We start from the raw sequence: 20,449 nt of genomic DNA, 5'->3' as shown, positions 1-20,449 counted from the left end.
CGCGAGCGCCCTCTGTAGATGGAGCGGCCATACATACACATTTTTATAAAGAGAGCATAGAAAAAGTAATATACAAATAGTAAACATAATATGCTAGATGAAATGTGTTATTCATTTTCGATTAAATTGTACTCTACCAAATACATGTATAACGTTTTTATAAAATAATAAGGCTGCAGGCAACTGAAAATACGTCTAAATTCGCTTGTCAGGGGTCCTACCGCACCATCTTTGTTTGTAACATTTTGTAGGATGAATGGTAAAGAGTAAATGTATTTATTTAACGTTAGAGATTTAAAATATCACCTACTACCTCTATAAATAAGACATTTAGCTAGATTATTAGAAGTTCGTCTGATGTAGTTGCTTCATGATTTGGTTCTAACGTACTACATTATCATATTGCTAGCTAGCTAACGTTAGCTCTATAAACCAGCTAATGGAAGTAGCAGCTAATGCGTTTTAGCTAGCTGTATACATTTAACAGATAACTACGTTGACTAACATAGTAGCTAACCTAACTAACATAGGTGACAGTGTTCGCTCGAAGAAGACTGATGCAAGGAACGTACATTTCACATCGAATTCTGTGTGTCTTGTTTGTGATATAGCTGCAAAGTGCAATCAAGTACATGAAGGTGACTGATTGAACATTTCTCTGATTGGACAAGGACACTTGCACAACCAGTGGAAAAGCATATGGTTGAATGATGGAGGTTGCCTATGTTTGTGAGTGGGAGAAGAGGCCCAAGAGCAACCACTATCCTTCCATCCCACTGGTGTGTGCCTGGTCCTGCAGGAACCTCGTTGCCTTCACCACAGACCTAAAAAATGAGGAAGACGAGAAAGGTACAAAAAATGTGCTTGGTACTGATCTTGTGACCGTTTTGTTGTGTGTAGCAAGAGCACAGTAGGAATGTGAAATGGAACAAATCGCATTGCCAGTATCAGGTTTGATCCCATATATCCGTATGTAACTCAATGCCTCGTAACTTGATTAGCAGAACATGCACTACAGTGATTTGCTTTATTTCAGAAGTCAGTCATATGGTCCACATCATTGACACAGAGCACCCATGGGATGTGTACTCCATTAACTCTGGACATGGTGAGGTCATATCCTGTCTGGAGTGGGACCAATCAGGTGGGTCAACATAGTAACAACACCAAAAACCACCCTTAAAGTTGCAACTGCCCTATCAATCCAAGTAGACTGATGTGGAACTCAGTACAATGCCAAGAAGTGTCCCTAGTGTATTGAGTTAAAATGTGTGTGAACACATGACTACGTTCATTCATAGGTTCCAGGTTGCTGTCTGCTGATGGAGATGGGCAGATCAAGTGCTGGGCGATGGCAGATCACCTGGTGAACAGCTGGGAGAGTTCACTAGGGAGTGCAGAGGACGGAGACCCCATCATAGCTCTGTCCTGGCTGCACAATGGAGTTAAGCTGGCTCTGCATGTGGAGATGGTAATGGACCACCAGCTTGTTCTCATGTTCATACAGTCTACCAGCTCTTCTTAACTGTCTGTGTGGACCTTATGATTTATTACCATGTCAGTATTTTATAGATCAGTTTAAAGCTATTTTTTATTTTACATTTTAGTCATCCAGAGCGACTTACAGGAGCAACTAGGGTTAAGTGCCTTGCTCAAGGGCACATCAACAGAATTTTCATCTAGTCGGCTCAGGGATTCCAACCAGCAACCTTTCGGTTACTGGCCCAACGCTCTTAATCTCTAGTCTAAGCTACCTCTTGAGATAAGAATACTGTATATGCCATTATTTGGCATGGGGTGCTGTACACTGGCTTTGGAGCACTGCACATAACAGCATTTAACAAGTATATAACAATATAACTGTAATTTGCCACTTAGTTTGTTGAAATGTGCCACACCCCACTCTCTCTCTACCTCTCCTTCAATCTTCCTCCCCCAGTCGGGCTCCACCAATTTCGGTGAGAAATTCTCGCGGGTCAAGTTCTCACCGTCACTCACGCTGTTTGGGGGAAAGCCCATGGAGGGCTGGCTGGCAGTGACGGTGAGCGGCCTGGTCACCGTGTCCCTGCTGAAGCCCAATGGTCAGCTGCTCACAGCCAGCGAGAGCCTGTGTCGCCTGAGGGGCCGTGTGGCCCTGGCCGACATCGCCTTTACCGGCGGGGGTAACATTGTGGTGGCGGCCACGGATGGCAGCAGCTCATCACCTGTGCAGTTCTACAAGGTAGGTATTAGCTAGCGATGATATTACACAATTATTTTTGTTATTCTTATCATTACTGGCTACCACAAGAAGTGCTAGCCAGTCGCTTTGTCTCAGAAAAGTCTGGCAAATAATACTGTTCAAATGCTAATGCTTTTATTTTCTTGTAAAGAGGGTTTACCATCCGATAATGTGAAGTTTTACTCCAACATCAGTTAAGTAGTGCTAGTATTGCAATAATATTATCACTGACTTGTCGTGATTAAACATTTCCATTGTCGTCCCAACTCTACATCAAGGTGTGCGTGAGCGTGGTCAACGAGAAGTGTCGCATCGACACTGAGCTGCTGCCCTCGCTCTTCATGCGCTGCACCACAGACCCGGTCAGGAGGGACAAGTACCCGGCTGTCACACACCTCAAGTTCCTCACCAGGGAGAACTCAGAGCAGGTGAGAGAGACACTGTGAACACGTTGCTTTCCATGTGTCCTTTATTTTGAATTCTTTCCATCTTTATCACTTACCAGTATGCCAAATGTGCATTCAAACAGTTTAGTGTGTGTGGATTAAACCGCGATATGAATACTCTTTTAGGTGCTGCTGTGTGCCTCCAGTCAGATGGGCAGCATCGTAGAGTGCTGGTCATTGCGGAAGGAAGGCCTCCCTGTCAATAACATATTCCAACATCGTTCACCAGTAGGTAAGGCAGAGAACGATAAACCAAGGAAGAGCACACTCAACCCAATTATAATTATTACTGTAGGTCACTTATAGGGGGCATCTCAAAATGTTGAAGTTTCCAATTGTTGTCCACTTTAAAGAACTGAACAGGTGACAGTAAATTCCCTTTTAGGCATCCTCCATTTTGTTTTCAGATCGATGCAGTTAAAGGAAAGGAGACAGTACATTATTCTACAATTGAGATGCCCCCATAAAGACACACCCCTTACTCACCCTTTCCCCTCTCTATCCCCACAGTGGGCGAGAAACAGCCGACGATCCTGAAATGGCGCATCCTCTCGGCCACCAATGATCTGGACCGTGTGTCAGCCGTGGCTCTGCCAAAGCTGCCAATCTCCATCTCCAACACTGACCTAAAGGTGGCGTCGGACACCAAGTTCTGCCCAGGCCTCGGTATGTGCTGATGCCAAATAACCCGTCATTCCCCCTCCGGATCTACTATGGAGCACTCCAGGTGGCAGCATACACCTTTACAGAATGGTGGTTTGCAGCTCTATTAAACCTACCAAAGAAAAAGTGGTTCTATGCTCAAGAAACATGTTAGGGAAGTGGTACCTACATGGATGTCACCCACACAACATAGTGGTAACATGACACATTGATGCATAATGGCAGAGAAATTGATGAGTGGAATGTTATACACTTACTGTGTTGCCCCTGTCTGTGCTGCTGGGGTCATTCTCAATGCCTCCCTCTGGAGATCAATAAAGTGAATTCAATTGTATGTGATTCTGTGTGGTGGTCCCTCCCAGGCCTGGCCCTAGCCTTCCACGACGGCAGTATCCAGATCCTCCACCGGCTGTCCCTTCACACCATGGGCGTGTTCTATGGATCCTCCTCGGGCTCCTCCCAGCGCCCCGGTGATGAGCCGGCCATCAAGAGGCAGCGCCCCGGCGGCCCAACCGTCCACTTCAAGGCCCTGCAGTTCTCCTGGACCTCACTGGCCCTGGCCGGAGTGGACAACCACGGCAAGGTGAGAGTGCAGCAATGCGTTGAGATCTGTTGACTGTGACCTTACATGTCTCTCAGTACAATATCAGCACCTCATCCCCCTTTAGTAAAGATGAGGAGAAGGCTACTCCGGATTTGAGGTTGTAAAGCTTAGACAGCTTAAGTTTTTGAAAAGGGAAAACATTTAGAATTTTTTTACCGTCAATGTCCCTTGAGCACACACCCCAGCCATTGGTGTTAAATCTTACAGGAGTTTATGGTCTGCAGGCAATAATGTATGAAACAAATAATAAATGTATCCTCTCTTACAACAACAAGCTATCCATGTCCTTATTCATGACTTTTGTGTCCGACCCGACCATCCCTCAGATAGGAACAATATTTGTATCCATATTTTTCACATCTCTCTTTTGGCTCTTCCCTCCTCAGCTGCACATGATTCGCGTATCTCCATCCATGGGCCAGATGCTGGACATGAACACACTTCTGCGCCACCTGCTGTTCCTGCTGGAGTACTGCATGGTGACAGGCTACGACTGGTGGGACGTGCTGCTCCACGTGCAGCCTGGCATGGTCCATAACCTGGTGGAGAAGCTGCATGAGGAGTACATGAGACAGAACCAAGCCCTGCAGCAGGTAGGTGGACCATGACGGGCCAGAACCAAGCTCTGCAGCAGTTAGGTGGACCATGATGAGCCAGAACCAAGCCCTGCAGCAGGTAGGTGGACCGTAATGAGCCAGAACCAAGCTCTGCAGCAGGTAGGTGGACCATGATGAGCCAGAACCAAGCTCTGCAGCAGGTAGGTGGACCATGATGAGCCAGAACCAAGCTCTGCAGCAGGTAGGTGGACCATGATGAGCCAGAACCAAGCTCTGCAGCAGGTAGGTGGACCATGATGAGCCAGAACCAAGCCCTGCAGCAGGTAGGTGGACCATGATGAGCCAGAACCAAGCTCTGCAGCAGGTAGGTGGACCATGATGAGCCAGAACCAAGCTCTGCAGCTGGTAGGTGGACCATGATGAGCCAGAACCAAGCTCTGCAGCAGCTAGGTGGACCATGATGAGCCAGAACCAAGCCCTGCAGCAGGTAGGTGGACCATGATGAGCCAGAACCAAGCTCTGCAGCAGGTAGGTGGACCATGATGAGCCAGAACCAAGCTCTGCAGCAGGTAGGTGGACCATGATGAGCCAGAACCAAGCCCTGCAGCAGGTAGGTGGACCATGATGAGCCAGAACCAAGCCCTGCAGCAGGTAGGTGGACCATGATGAGCCAGAACCAAGCTCTGCAGCAGGTAGGTGGACCAGGGTCGTGTTCAGTAGGGCACAACGTAGCAAAATGTTTTGCGACAGGAAATTGAATTATACAGTATGTTCTTATTGGACAAATTCAGGTAGTCCTTGTCATTTCAATACACAACCCAGGGATCCCCGCTGCATGGCATTCGCTCAGACAGACTGATATCTGTTGAAAACAAATTTGTGACAATAGATGGAAGTGTTTTTGTTTGCTTGTTTTTCTAATATCCAGTATCTGTGTGTGGAAGGTGCTCTCGACACGTATCGTGGCGGTTAAGGCCTCCCTCTGTAAGCTGTCATCGGCCACAGCTGCGCGAGCCTGCGACTTCCACGCCAAGCTCCTCCTCATCGCCATTAGCTCCACCCTCAAGTCCTTGCTGAGACCCCACGTCCTCAACACTCCAGACAAGAGCCCCGGGGACAGGCTGGCAGAGATATGTTCCAAAAACACTGACACTGGTAGGAGGACTAGCATCACTGCCATTTATACCTGTATAATCAATGAATAGACGGATCCCACTTCTGACACCAATTTCACTTAACGTGAGGCTGGAAAAATGAATTATTGTCCATTTTAACTGAACGGGACTTTTGTTATTGTTGAACAGACTGTAGGCTAAGGCTGCGTTGTTTGCCGTCCTGTTAGCTTGCTAGTATCTACAGTGTGTGTCGTTTTTATTTTAAGACTTCATTGATTCTGGTGAAGATTGACCTTCCACCCCCTCCGTAGATATCGATAAGGTGATGATCAACCTGAAGACGGAGGAATTTGTGCTGGACGGCCCCCCACTCCAGTCTCTGCAGCAGCTCATCCAATGGGTGGGAGACTTTGTGCTGTACCTGATGGCCAACCTACCCAATCAGGTGTTTTTTTATTTTTACGAATCGAGCTACCAATGTAGGCCTTTCACAGGGCTACCAATGTAGGCCTTTCACAGGGCTACCAATGTAGGCCTTTCACAGGGCTACCAATGTAGGCCTTTCACAGGGCTACCAATGTAGGCCTTTCACAGGGCTACCAAGGCTACCAATGTAGGCCTTTCACAACGTGCTGAAAAAGAGTGCGTTGTTACTCCAGAAACACTTTAGATAAGATATATTGAAACAATGTAGTGTTCAATCAAATGTAGAGCTGGTGCTAGTAAAGTGTTCTTCTGTCTGTCTCTGTACTTCTTCTGTATGTAGAGCTGGTGCTAGTATAGAGTGTTACTCTGTCTATGTCCTTCTGTCTGTTTATGTCCTTCTGTATGTAGAGCTGATGCTAGGATAGAGTGTTACTCTGTCTGTCTCTGTACTTCTTCTGTATGTAGAGCTGGTGCTAGTATAGAGTGTTACTCTGTCTCTGTCTTTCTGAGCTGTATCCCTCTTGTTTTAACCCTTGTCCTGTCTCAGGGCTCCGTCGTGCGTCCCGGCTTTGGGTTCCTGCGTGACGGTTGGTCCCTGGGTATGCTGCGGGAGATGATGGTGATGATCCGCATCTGGGGCCTTCTGAAGCCTGGCTGCTTGCCCATCTACACGGCCACCTCAGACAACCAGGACAGCATGTCGCTGCTCTTCCGCCTGCTCACCAAGCTCTGGCTCTGCTGTAAGGATGAGGAGAACATTTGTATCTGTGGACTATATATTATGTGGACGTAGCTATGTGGGGTTAAATGTGCCAGAGATGCCTTAAGTTAAAACAGTGTCATCAGTCTGTGTCTGTCTGTATATCAGTCTACTCTGTCCATTACTCTGTCCATTCTTCTGTCAATGTGTCTATGCATCTGTTTAGACCTTACATCAATCTGTATGTGTACCTGGCCTTCACCCATGTATCCCCCTCCCCCTTCCAGCTCGGGATGAGGGCCACCCCCAGGAGCCAGATGAGCCGCTGATAGACGAGTGCTGCCTGCTGCCCAGCCAGCTGCTGGTGCCCAGCATGGACTGGCTGCCCGTCAACGATGGCATCATCTGCAAGCTGCAGGGCAAGCACCCGCTGCGGCTTCAGTTTGGCAAGCCCTACAGCCTGCCGGGTCTCAACTCCACAGCCCAGGTGGAGGTCTTCTCCAGGTAAGAGTGAGGCCTCAGGAGAGGGCTACATGGTATTCAGGGGAAAGGGTGTCTCTGCCACCTGGTAGGCTCTTTAGGGTTAGAAATAGGTGTAGTGCTCTTGGCATTTGGCCCACATGTCACTCAGTTGTCCTTTTGACATCTGTTTGTAGTAAATGTGCTTCTGCTTAATATTGCCAATATTTCAGTCAAAGCTCAGGTGAAGCCTTCCTGACAGATGCCATTGGTCAATATATTCATTGTGCGTGTATCTAGGAGCCCGGGGGTCCAGAGGATGGATCATCTACGTTGTCTCTACATGGGAGTCTGCCCCACAGAGGACAGCAAAGCCTGTACCAGGTCAGACACCACACCACTTCCTCTATGACCCACTCCCCAACACTTCCTGCTTTTCCTTGATCATTCTACCGCTTTACGTTTTCATTATTTTTAAGAACCTTTTTTTTGGTCCAAGTAACAATTTGAAGCTTGTCTTTTCCTGGTCTTGCTTTTTCAGTCTGACCATGCCTGTGTTGACATTCACTCTTTCTCTGCCTACCTTTCTTTTGGTGTCTTTCCACCTTTTTATTTCGCTCTCTCTTTCTCTCCCTCCCCCATCTCAGGTGTGGCTGTGTGACTATGCTCCGCTCGCCTAACAAGACCAACGCCATGAAGCAGTGGGAGCAGCGCTGGATCAAGAACTGCCTTTGCGGGGGCCTCTGGAGAAGGATCCCCTCCACAATGTCCTGAGATCTGTCCTGAGACCACTATCACCGCAAACCCTGACCTCAGGTCAGCCTTTGGACACTAGCCTGCATGACACTGCTGCCTTGTAGCAGATCTCTTTGGGGGACAGATGAAGTACTGGATATCCATACGGTTGTATTTCAAAGATCGCTGTTTGGAGAGGCAGTGATCATGCCGTCATTGGGGTTAAATGTGCCAGAGATACCTGTAAATAGGAACCACGTGTTTTTTTATGTCTCCCTTTTTATATTCAAACCTGTGTCAAGAAAATAAACCTTATTTGGTGACTTTATGGTTGAGAGGTGTGACTTTTCTCTTCAAATCCTATTTGAGATCTGGACAAGTTTGCTCATATTTTCATGTAAATATTGCATTCATGTAAATGGGAGATGATAATTAGGATTTGGCCCTTGGTGGATGATTGTGTGTTTCGATGTAGTTAGAATGTGGCGACTCTAGACGTCTATTGTGCATAGAGCCAAATCTGGCTTTAGTCTTGTCATGTGCACCAGGGATTAGACAAAGGAACTAGTAATAATAAGGATTAATTTAAAATGGGTTTTGTATCAAAATGCTGGATTTACGTAACACTCCGCAAAGAGATTCCATTTAATAAAAAAGCACTAGAGATGTTCCAAATTATTTTTGTCATCAAAAAGGAGGACCAAAGCACTCTTCATATAATTAATTAAAATGCCTTTATTTACATGGCAGGTTCAGTGGAAACAAAGTTTTAAAACTCTGACGTGTTTTGGCTGCATGGCCTTCGTCAGGGAGTACAAATATATTATAATACAATGTCCAACTTTGAACAGCTTTATCCAATCAACCCAGATTTAAAGAGGGAGTGGTTAGAGAGTTCATTGGACAACACCTAGTAAGCAATACTATTCACGTTAAAAAGTGAAATATGGGTGATATTTTATAAAAAATGCATCTCAAGGCTAGAAGCATCAGAACCCCGAGAATGGTAGTTGTAACCTTGGATATGACTGGGCAAAGTGTTAAGATTAGGAGAGCCATCTATTTTATAATACACTAGAACACAGCAAGAATGTCTGAATGTGTAAGGGTCTTGTCTAAAGGACTGTCCTTTGCCCCCACATAATCAACTAATTCATTCATTACAAAGATTGACCTATTTCGTTTCTACAGCAATCTACATCTGAAGGCCTGGTACAAGCAAAACATCTCTCCAAATACAGACACCAGTGTTTCAGGTCAGGCAGTTTGTGTCCTCAAAAACAACTTCCACCTTTTGTCGCATTGTCCAGAATGCCACACTAAATACATTTACAAAGAAGGTGAATTTTGATGTGGAGAATCTGTTTAAGGGTCAAATGGACTCCAACCAAACAAGACGTAACCTTTCTAAGACAGAGGCATGCATTTGAATCATTTTCCGAAAATGGACGGATTGTGGTTTAACTAAGCAGACCAAGGTGGCGCTACAGTAGTGTGGAGTAAAGAAAAATATGTGACAGAAGCCTATCGTCAATTAGACAATGGTGAACTCTTTGGTGAATCTCTTACCTTCAACCCTACAGAGGACCTACAAACTGAATTGAAAGGGATCCTCACAGAAGCTAAGGAGAATAACTACATTTCAGACAATGAGTTCAAATGTATTTTCAATGGCAGTCTGCGTATGGCTTCTTTTTATCTTCTTCCAGAAGTCCACAAGAATCCTGAAAACCCCCTTGGCAGACCAGTCATTAGTGGTAATGAAAGCTTGACAGAACCCATCTCCAAGTACATTGATTACTTTATTAGGCTGGGAGTGAAGGCAGAAAATGCTTATCTTCAAGATACCACAGATGTGTTGAAGAAAATTAAGGAATTGAACAAAATAATTCCTTTTTAGTCACCATGGATGTGGAGACTACACCACCATTGATCATGAACAAGGATTGGCAGCTATGCACCATTTCTTGAGTACCCGGCCTGAGACCGATACCTCCCACATAATTCATTGTCTCACTGACCGTATTTTTAAACAAGTCAAAGGATGTGTCATGGGAGCTTGCTACAGTCCTTCCTATGCTGGTTTGTACTTAGGTAAATAGGAAAGTTACTTTATTTTGGATCCTTCTAAAAACCAGTTCTTTAACTGGATTATAGGGTGGGGACGCTATATTGATGATGTTTGCCTGTTCTGGTCTGGCTCAGAAGATGAACTTAATTCCTTCCACCAATACCTTATCAGCATTAACCCTAACATCAAATGAACTATGCAGTACAGTTAGGATAACATTCATTAACCCTAACATCAAACGAGCTATGGAGTACAGTTAGGATAAAATTCCTTAACCCTAACATCAAACGAACTATGCAGTACAGTTAGGATAACATTCATTAACCCTAACATCAAACGAACTATGCAGTACAGTTAGGATAACATTCATTAACCCTAACATCAAACGAACTATGCAGTACAGTTAGGATAACATTCATTAACCCTAACATCAAACGAGCTATGGAGTACAGTTAGGATAACATTAATTTTTTGGACCTTGACATCAGTAAAAATAACAGGTTGTTTGCACATATCAATCTTTAGGAAGCCTACAGATGGGAATATCATTCTGAGGGCAGACAGCTTTCACCCCAAAAGGCTAAAAGAGAACATTCCATATGGCCAATTCCAAAAAGTCCGCAGAATTTGATCAGGAAACAGACTACAGTGTCAAATCTGCTGAATTTGAGAATGTCTTCTTGAATCGAGGCTACAGCGCTCAGGTCCTGAAAGATGCAGGCATAAGGTGCCGGATGACTTGACAGAGATAACTTTTTGCGAAGGGGAACACATGATGCACCAAAGAGAGTGTACTTTGTTACAAAATACAGCACTGAAGCAGAGAACATTAAAATAATAATTAAAAAGAATTGGGCAATCATCCAAAGTGATACACTACTGCGCGAAGTCTTCCCAGAGCCACCAGTCATAAGCTTTAAGAGATGTCCTACCCTAAATGATAGATTAGTCCACAGCTATCTTCCTGGTAACTCTCAAAAAACTTGGCTAGACCACAAACCCAGGGGCTTTTTTAAATGCAACCAGTGTAACCATAGCAGAAATATTGCACAGAAAAAGTCAAGCATTCATTAACTGCAAAACCCCTCACGTCATCTACAGACTGGAATGTTCACAGTGCAAGGTACATTGGACGGACAAAGAGACGCCTTCAAGACCGCTTAGCGGAACACAAGTACGCCATACGGGTAGGCAATGAAGACTACCCCATGGCAAGGCACTACATGTCCTTACACCATGGCAACCCTGCCTCCCTGCAAACTATGGGTATTGATCATGTTTCGGCCTCTATTAGAAAAGGGGACCGTCTTAAACAGCTAAACTAAAGAGAAGGTTTTGGGATTTACAAACTACAAGCCACTAAGTACCCTGGTTAAAATGAAGATATGGATTTCTCACCTTTCCTGTAGGGTGGTGAGAGGTCCCTTTGCTGTCATCTAGTGGACATTTTGCTCTATTGCCCTCAGCTAGGTTTAGACTGTTGAGGTTCATATTTGCTGTGTTCTAGTGTATTATAAAATAGATGGCTCTCCTATTCTTAACACTTTGCCCAGTCATATTCAAGGTTAGAACTACCATTCTAGGGGTTCTGATGCTTCTAGCCTTGAGATGCATGTTTTATAACATATCTACAGTAATTCACTTTTTATTGTGTATAGTATTGCTTACTAGGTGTTGTCCAATGAACTCTCTAACCACTCCCTCTTTAAATCAGGGTTGATTGGATAAAGCTGTTCAAAAGAGGACATTGTATTATCATATATTTGTACTCCCTGACGAAGGCCATGCAGCCAAAACACGTCAGAGTTTTAAAACTTTGTTTCCACTGAACCTGCCTTGTAAATAAAGGCATTTTAATGAATTATATGAGGAGTGCCTTGGTCCTCCTTTCTTTTTGATGACCAATTTACCAAAGAGCACCTTCTGTCTACCAAAATCTACTATTGTGTACCTGAGCACTTTATTTGAAGTCATATCTCAGTTCCTGAAATAGCTGGAGTGAAACTGACTGTCTACTCTGGACGACCTTGAACGATAGTCTACTCAAATCAAATCAAAGTTTATTTGTCACGTGCGCTGAATACAACAGGTGTAGACCTTACAGTGAAATGCTTACTTACAGGCTCTAACCAATAGTGCAAAAAAGGTATTAGGTGAACAATAGGTAGGTAAAGAAATAAAACAACAGTGAAAAGACAGGCTATATACAGTAGCGAGGCTATACAAGTAGCGAGGCTACATACAGACACCGGTTAGTCAGGCTGATTGAGGTAGATGTACATGTAGATATGGTTAAAGTGACTATGCATATATGATGAACAGAGAGTAGCAGTATCGTAAAAGATGGGTTGGTGGGTGGTGGGTGGGACACAATGCAGATAGCCCGGTTAGCTAATGTGCGGGAGCACTGGTTGGTCGGCCAAATTGAGGTAGTATGTACATGATTGTATAGTTAAAGTGACTATGCATATATGATAATCAGAAAGTAGCAGCAGCGTAAAAAGAGGGGTTGGGGGGGGGCACACAATGCAAATAGTCCGGGTAGCCATTTGATTATCTGTTCAGGAGTATTATGGCTTGGGGGTAAAAACTGTTGAGAAGCCTTTTTGTCCTAGACTTGGCACTCCGGTACCGCTTGCCATGCGGTAGTAGAGAGAACAGTCTATGACTGGGGTGACTGGGGTCTTTGATAATTTTTAGGGCCTTCCTCTGACACCGCCTGGTGTAGAGTTCCTGGATGACAGGCAGCTTAGCCCCAGTGACGTACTGGGCCGTACGCACTACCCTCTGTAGTGCCTTTCGGTCAGAGGCCGAGCAGTTGCCGTACCAGGCAGTGATGCAACCAGTCAGGATGCTCTCGATGTTGCAACTGTAGAACCTTTTGAGGATCTCAGGACCCATACCAAATCTTTTTAGTTACCTGAGGGAGAATAGGCTTTGTCGTGCCCTCTTCACGACTGTCTTGGTGTGTTTGGACCATTCTAGTTTGTTGTTGATGTGGGCACCAAGGAACTTGAAGCTCTCAACCTGCTCCACTACAGCCCCATTGATGAAAATGGGGGCGTGCTCGGTCCTCCTTTTCCTGTAGTCCACAATCATCTCCTTAGTCTTGGTTACGTTGAGGGATAGGTTGACCGCCCGGCCAGGTCTCTGACCTCCTCCCTATAGGCTGTCTCGTCGCTGTCGGTGTTCAGGCCTACCACTGTTGTGTCGTCTGCAAACTTAATGATGGTGTTGGAGTCTTGCCTGGCCATGCAGTCGTGGGTGAACAGGGAGTACAGGAGGGGACTGAGCACGCACCCCTGGGGAGCTCCAGTATTGAGGATCAGCGTGGCAGATGTGTTGCTTCCTACCCTCACCACCTGGGGGCGGCCCGTCAGGAAGTCCAGGATCCAGTTGCAGAGGGAGGTGTTTAGTCCCAGGATCCTTAGCTTAGTGATGAGCTTTGAGGGTACTATGGTGTTGAACGCTGATCTGTAGTCAATGAATAGCATTCTCACGTAAGTGTTCCTTTTGTCCAGGTGGGAAAGGGCAGTGTGGAGTGCAATAGAGATTGCATCATCTGTGGATCTGTTTGGGCGGTATGCAAATTGGAGTGGGTCTAGGGTTTCTGGGATAATGGTGTTGATGTGAGCCATGTCCAGCCTTACAAAGCACTTCATGGCTAGAGACGTGAGCGCTACGGGTCGGAAGACATTTAGGCAGGTTACCTTAGTGTTCTTGGGCTGCTTGAAACATGTTGGTATTACAGACTCAGACAGGGAGAGGTTGAAAATGTCAGTAAAGAAACTTGCCAGTTGGTCAGCACATGTTCGGAGTACACGTCCTGGTAATCCGTCTGGACCTGCAGCCTTGCGAATGTTGACCTGTTTAAAGGTCTTACATCGGCTGCGGAGAGCGTGATCACACAGTTGTCCGGAACAACTGATGCTCTCATGCATGTTTCAGTGTTACTTGCCTCGAAGCAAGCATAGAAGTAATTTAGCTTGTCTGGTAGGCTCGTGTCACTAGGCAGCTCTCGGCTATGCTTCACTTTGTAATCTGTAATAGTTTGCAAGCCCTGCCAAGTCCGACGAGCGTAAAATCTCTGAAACAGGACAGTGTTGAGGCACAGATCTGGGGAAGGGTACTAAAAAAAGAACACAATGGCCTCCATCATTCTTCAATGGAAGAAGTTTGGCACCACCAAGACTCTTCCTAGAGCTAGCCGCCAGGCCAAACTGAGCAATCGGTGGGGGGAGGTGACCAAGAACCTGATGGTCACTCTGACAGAGCTCCTGAGTTCCTCTTTGGAGATGGGAGAACCATCCAGAAGGACAACCATCTCTGCAGTACTCCACCAATCAGGCCTTTATGGTAGAGTGGCCAGACGGAAGCCACTCCTCAGTAAAAGGCACATTACAGCCTGCTCGGAGTTGACCAAAGGGCATCTAAAGGACTCTCAGACCATGAGAAACAAGATTCTCTGGTCTGATGAAACCAAGATTGAACTCTTTGGCCTGAATGCCAAGCGTCACGTCTGGAGGAAACCTGGCACCATCCCTACAGTGAAGCACGGTGGTGGCAGCATCATGCTGTGGGGATGTTGTTCAGTTGCAGGGACTGAGAGACTATTCAGGAACAGTGGCAACCCTTCATTCAGAGCCCCAGTTTTTTATTTTTTATAAATTTGTAAAAATGTCTAAACCTGTTTTGCTTTCTCATTATGGGATATTGTGTGTAGATTGATGAGGGAAAACACTATTTAATCAATTTTAGAATAAGGCTGTAACAAAATGTTGAAAAAGTCAAGGGGTCTGAATACTTATTTGTACCCCACACATACAATTATACAGTTGAAGTCTGAAGTTTACATACACCTTAACCAAATACATTTAAACTCAGTTTTTCACAATTCCTGACATTTAACCCTAGCAACAATTCCCTGTCTTAGGTCAGTTAGGGTCACCACTTTATTTTAAGAATGTGAAATGTCAGAATAATAGTAGAGAGAATAATTTATTTCAGCTTTTATTTCTTTCATCACATTCCCAGTGGGTCAGAAGTTTACAAACGTTTCGGGTAGCCTTCCACAATCTTCCCACAATAAGTTAGGTGAATTTTGGCTTATTCTCCCTGACAGAGCTGGTGTAACTGAGTCAGGTTTGTAGGGCTCCTTGCTCGCACACACTTTTTCAGTTCTGCCCACAAATGTTCTAGGGCTTTGTGATGGCCACTCCAATACCTTGACTTTGTTGTCCTTAGGCCATTTTTCCACAACTTTGGAAGGATGCTTGGGGTCATTTTTCAGGGTTACATGGTAAAAAATAAACCGACATTGAATATCCCTTTGAGCATGGTGAAGTTATTAATTACACTTTGGAAGTTGTATCAATACATCCAGTCATTTCAAAGATACAGGCGTCCTTCCTAACTTAGTTGCCGGAGAGGAAGGAAACCGTTCATGGATTTCACCATGAGGCCAATGTTGACTTTATAACAGCAACAGAGTTTAATGGCTGTGATAGGAGAAAACTGAGGATGGATCAACAACATTGTAGTTACGCCACAATACTAACCTAAATGACAGAGTGAAAAGAAGGAAGCCTGTACAGAATAAAATATTCCAAAACATGCATCCTGTTTGCAACAAGGCAATGAAGTAAAACTGCAAAAAATGTGCAAAGAAATAACATTATGTCCTGAATACATAGTGTTATGTTCAAGGAAAATCCAACAAAACAAATCACTGCGTACCACTCTTCATATTTTCAAGCATGGTGGTGGCTGCATCATGTTATGGGTATGCTTGTCATTGGCAAGGAATAGGGAGTTTTTTAATAAAAGGAATGGAATAGAGCTAAGCACAGGCACAATCCTAGAGGAAAATCTGGTTCAGTCTGCTTTCCAACAGACACTGGGAGACAAATTCACCTTTCAGCAGGACAATAACCTAAAACACAATGTCAAATATACACAGACTTACCAAGATGACATTGAATGTTCCTGAGTAGCCTAGTTACAGTTTTAACTTAAATCTACTTGAAAATCTATTGCAAGACCTGAAAATGGCTGTCTAGCAATGATCAACAACCAACTTGACAGAGCATGAAGAATTGTAAAAATAATGTGCAAATATTGCACAATCCAGATGTGCAAATCTCGTAGAGACTTACGCAGAAATACTTGCAGCTGTAATCACTGCCAAAGGTGTTTCTAACATGTATTGACTTAGGGGTCTGAATACTTACCTAATGAAATATTTGTGTTTTAATTTTTAAGAAATTAGCAAACATTTCTAAAAACATGTTTTCACTTTGTCATTATGGGATATTGTGTATAGATGGGTGAAATAAAACATATATATAATCCATTTTGAATTCAGGAATAAGTCAAGGGGTATGAATACTTTCTGAAGGCTTTGGATGTCTCTTAGAGAAAATAATGACTGGCGTGATCTAGTAGAGATAACATTAGGGATAATTGGGTGTCTGGTATTAGGCCTAGGTGGTATAAAGATGAGAGAAATGATTATCTACGGTCGATAGTAGCCATCTGATTTTCAAGGTTAAATTGGTATCATGGGCCCTACAGCAGGGTGCAACATTACAGAATGTTCGGTGAGATACTGTATGTACTCGGTAGAACAGATATGAAGCTTTCATGTTGTAGAGTTGGAAATTGGGTCAACTCAATTCATGTTATTTTTATCTGCAGCATTCTGAATGTTGGAATATGAATCTCTTGTATAGAGCTTTTTTCAGGGTTACATGGAAGTTTGGAATCCATCTGGGGACGAGCCTCTCCATACAGTTGTGCCTCAGCCGAGCCTTTCGCCAAATGCAATTCTTGAGGTGGAGTAACTCTGCAAGATCACAGTCGAACCAGGGGCTGAACTTGTTTTTAATTCTCATTTTCTTTATGGGGGCGTATTTGTCAACAATACTACTGAAAATATTTTAAAAATAAGGTCCAAGCATCTTCAACAGAGGGGATCAAGCTGATTCTATACCATTTTAGAGGCCAGTTCATGAAGGAAGGCTTGCTCATTAAAGTTTTTTAGCAAGCGTCTATGACAAATCAGGACAGGTTGTTTCACTGAGCAGCCATTATGAACACAGGCTGTAAAACAGTGATCACCAGACTGATACCTCTCAGGATTATTTGTGAGGATAGCATCGAGGAGAGTAGCCTTTTCTGAATGTTTGGAGTCATACTTTGTGAGATTGGTAATAATCTGAGAAAGATTTAGGGAGTTTGCTTTAGGACTTGGTCAGGTGTATTAAGCATGTCCCAGTTTAGGTCACCTAGCAGGACAAATTCAGACTTAGTGTAAGGGGCCAGGAGAGAGCTTAAGTCAGGTAGGGTACAGGCCGGTGCTGATGGAGGACAATAGCACCCAGCAACAGTCAACATAGAGCTATTTAAAAGTTTAATGCTTAAAACCAGCAAATCAAATTGTTTGGGGACAGACTTGGTGGAGTCACCGAGCACTGAAGGTGATCCTTGGTAAATATTGCCACTCCCCCACCTTTGGAAGATCTGTCTTGCCGAAAAAGGTTATAACCAGAAAGGTTAACATCAGTATTCAAAACACTCTTCCTTAACCACGTCTCAGTAATGACCAACACGTCTGGATTGGAGCTGTGAACCCACACTTTCAATTGATCCATTTTAGGTAATAAGCCTCTAGTGTAAACGTGCAGAAAACCCAGGATTTTATGAGAGCAGTATGGGGTCGTGTGGGCAAGCAGTTTGCTGATGTCAAATTTGTGAACAGAGTGCCCCATGGTGGTGTTGGGGTTAGGTTATGGGCAGGCATAAGCTACGGACAACGAACACAATTGCATTTTATCGATGGAAATTTGAATACACAGAGATACTGGGACGAGATCCTGAGGTCCATTGTTATGCCATTCATTCGCCACGATCACCTCATGTTTCAGCATGATAATGCACGGCCCCATGTCGCAAGGATGGCTGGCCCTCACTACATATCTGTCGCCAAACTCACTGGCTCCAGGTAATCTATAAGTCTTTGCTAGGTAAAGCCCCACCTTATCTCAGCTCACTGGTCACCATAGCAACACCCACCCGTAGCACATGCTCCAGCAGGTATATTTCACTGGTCATCCCCAAAGCCAACACTTCCTTTGGCCGCTTTCCTTCCAGTTCTCTGCTGCCAATGACTGGAACGAATTGCAAAAATCTCTGAAGCTGGGGTCTTATAGGGGTCTCTCTAACTTTAAGGATTAGCTGTCAGAGCAGCTTACCGATCACTGTACCTGTACACAGCCAATCTGTAAATAGCACACCCAACTACCTCATCCCCATATTATTACTTACCCTCTTGCTCTTTTGCACCCCAGTATTTCTACTTGCACATCATCATCTGCACATCTATCACTCCAGTATTAATGCTAAATTGTAATTATTTTCATCTTTATGGCCTATTTATTGCCTACCTACCTACTCTTCTACGTTTGCACACACTGTACATAGATTTTTCTATTTTTCTTTTGTGTTATTGACTATATGTTTGTTTATGTGTAACTCTGTGTTGTTGTTTTTGTCGCACTGCTTTGCTTTATCTTGGCCAGGTTGCAGTTGTAAATCAGAACTTATTCTCAACTGGCCTACCTGGTTAAATAAAGGTGAAATAAAATAAAATAAATAAACATTATTTGTACACAATTCCTGGAAGCTCAAAATGTCCCAGTTCTTCAATGGCCTGCATATTCACCAAACACCCATTGAGCATGTTTGGGATGCTCTGGATCGATGTGTACGACAGAGTGTTCCAGTTCCCGCCAATAGCCAGCAATTTCTCACCGCCATTGAAGAGGAGTGGGACAACATTCCACAGGCCACAATCAACAGCCTGATCAGCTCTATGCGAAGGAGATCTGTCGTGCTGCATGAGGCAAATGGTGGTCACACCAAATATTGACTGTTTTTCTGATCCACGCCCCTACCTTTTTTTTAAGGTATCTGTGACCAACAGATGCATATCTGTATTCCCAGTCATGTGAAATCCAAAGATTAGGGTCTAATGACTGATTTCCTTATATGAACTGTAACTCAGTAAAATATTAGAAATTGTTGCATGTTGTGTTTATATTTTTGTTCAGTGTAGTAAATACACAATTTGTCCAGATCAATGTGTCTTATGTGGCGAGTAAGGAGGCTAGCCTGACCTGGCTGCTTGCTGCACTAATGACCCAGCAGGCCCTGATGCTGTGTGTGTGTGTGTGTGTGTGTGTGTGTGTGTGTGTGTGTGTGTGTGTGTGTGTGTGTGTGTGTGTGTGTGTGTGTGTGTGTGTGTGTGTGTGTGTGTGTGTGTGTGTGTGTGTGTGTGTGTGTGTGTGTGTGTGTGTGCGACTGCGAGCAGGTTCACTTGGGGGTCCACTGCTACCAACTAAAGACGGAGAGAGAGAGAGAGAGAGAGAGAGAGAGAGAGAGAGAGAGAGAGAGAGACTGTACTGCATCCCCTTTGTAAATTGCAAAGCCTCTTCATTAAGTGAACCGAGGTCCTCTAGCTCGGAATGATGACACTTAAACACCATCTCCATTCCCCACTGCACTGTGACGCATTTCCCTGTCTGCATTGAGCGTGGGTGTCAGTGCAGATATGAGGCTTTTCACGCTGGCAGGCAGGCAGAGTGATGCAGTGGATGACACCACCAGACATGACATTTGGAAATGTTTCTGGGTCCTGCTCACACAGGCACAGGTACAATGTGCCGCCATTGCTCCTGTGTCTAAACTCATGTAGGAGAGCCAGTGTTATGTGAATGATAGAGTGCTGTGTTATGCTGAGTTTCTGATACATTTCTTAGTCATTTATGAGCGTGAGACTCCATCTGCTCGCTCCTGTTGTAACGCTGATCTTGCCAGGGACAAATTTGCACAGAAGTTACAGGAGAGATCGGTAGGTGTTCTCAAAAGGTATAGCCTACTGTTCATTCTTTGCATGTGAAGTGATTGACTATACAGAGATAGTAGTAAAACAAAACTCCCATTTATAATATCTGTATAAGGAGCATGGAGCTAAACCATGACTGTGGGGAATGTGTTGCAGGCACAGGCAGTGTATAGTAAAGGATGGAATGCTGGTACACTCTTAGAAAAAATGGTCTCAAAAGGCTTCTTTGGCTTTCCCCATAGGACAACCCTTTTGGGTTCCATGCAGAATGGTTTTGTCTAGAAGGGATACAGCTTTAGTCAAAATTGACTTTTCGTAGCAAGTTTAGGAGAACTTACGCAGCAAGGAGAATTAACGTAGCAGGTTAGGAGAACTAGGTTAAGGTTAGGAAAAGTGTTAGGGTTAGGGTTGATGCCGAATTTGACAAAAGCTGTATCCCATCTAGACATCACCATGTGGAAGCTTCAGTGGACAATGCTGTGTAGCATGCGGTGCAGACTCCTCCTTAGGAGGGTAGTGATAGGAGGATAGTTTTCATTGAAAGGCAC

At 44.4% G+C, this 20,449-nt stretch overlaps 1 protein-coding gene across 4 annotated transcripts; it reads left to right on the top strand.

Annotated features, from left to right (window-relative positions):
* The first annotated feature begins 191 nt into the window (after nt 1–191).
* LOC115151653 (mediator of RNA polymerase II transcription subunit 16) lies at nt 192–8,254 on the top strand. 4 transcript variants are annotated; one of them, XM_029695772.1, is made up of 16 exons: nt 192–259; nt 672–849; nt 1,037–1,144; nt 1,302–1,471; nt 1,940–2,221; nt 2,500–2,649; nt 2,794–2,899; nt 3,178–3,333; nt 3,693–3,913; nt 4,321–4,527; nt 5,436–5,646; nt 5,918–6,051; nt 6,580–6,772; nt 7,020–7,236; nt 7,492–7,575; nt 7,839–8,178. In XM_029695772.1, exons 2-16 carry the CDS (start codon nt 708–710, stop codon nt 7,963–7,965), a joined length of 2,508 nt encoding a protein of 835 aa, XP_029551632.1. In that variant the 5' UTR covers nt 192–259; nt 672–707; the 3' UTR covers nt 7,966–8,178. The 4 variants fall into 4 exon arrangements, with proteins under 4 accessions (XP_029551632.1, XP_029551631.1, XP_029551633.1 ...); XM_029695771.1 differs by having other exon boundaries at nt 208–259; nt 612–849; XM_029695773.1 differs by lacking the exon at nt 192–259 and having other exon boundaries at nt 266–849; nt 7,839–8,254.
* The last annotated feature ends 12,195 nt before the right edge of the window (nt 8,255–20,449 follow it).

This window comes from Salmo trutta, chromosome 17 (genome assembly GCF_901001165.1).
Source record: "Salmo trutta chromosome 17, fSalTru1.1, whole genome shotgun sequence".
Taxonomy (NCBI): domain Eukaryota; kingdom Metazoa; phylum Chordata; class Actinopteri; order Salmoniformes; family Salmonidae; genus Salmo; species Salmo trutta.
This window is presented reverse-complemented; position numbering and strand designations above follow the sequence as displayed.

Bases quoted from the DNA above. Each gene is read 5' to 3' on its own strand.
- LOC115151653 (XM_029695773.1), top strand. From the start codon at position 708: ATGATGGAGGTTGCCTATGTTTGTGAGTGGGAGAAGAGGCCCAAGAGC. The intron at 3,914-4,320 runs GTGAGAGTGCAG...TTCCCTCCTCAG, and splicing joins GAGTGGACAACCACGGCAAG to CTGCACATGATTCGCGTATC. The intron at 4,528-5,435 runs GTAGGTGGACCA...TGTGTGTGGAAG, and splicing joins AGAACCAAGCCCTGCAGCAG to GTGCTCTCGACACGTATCGT.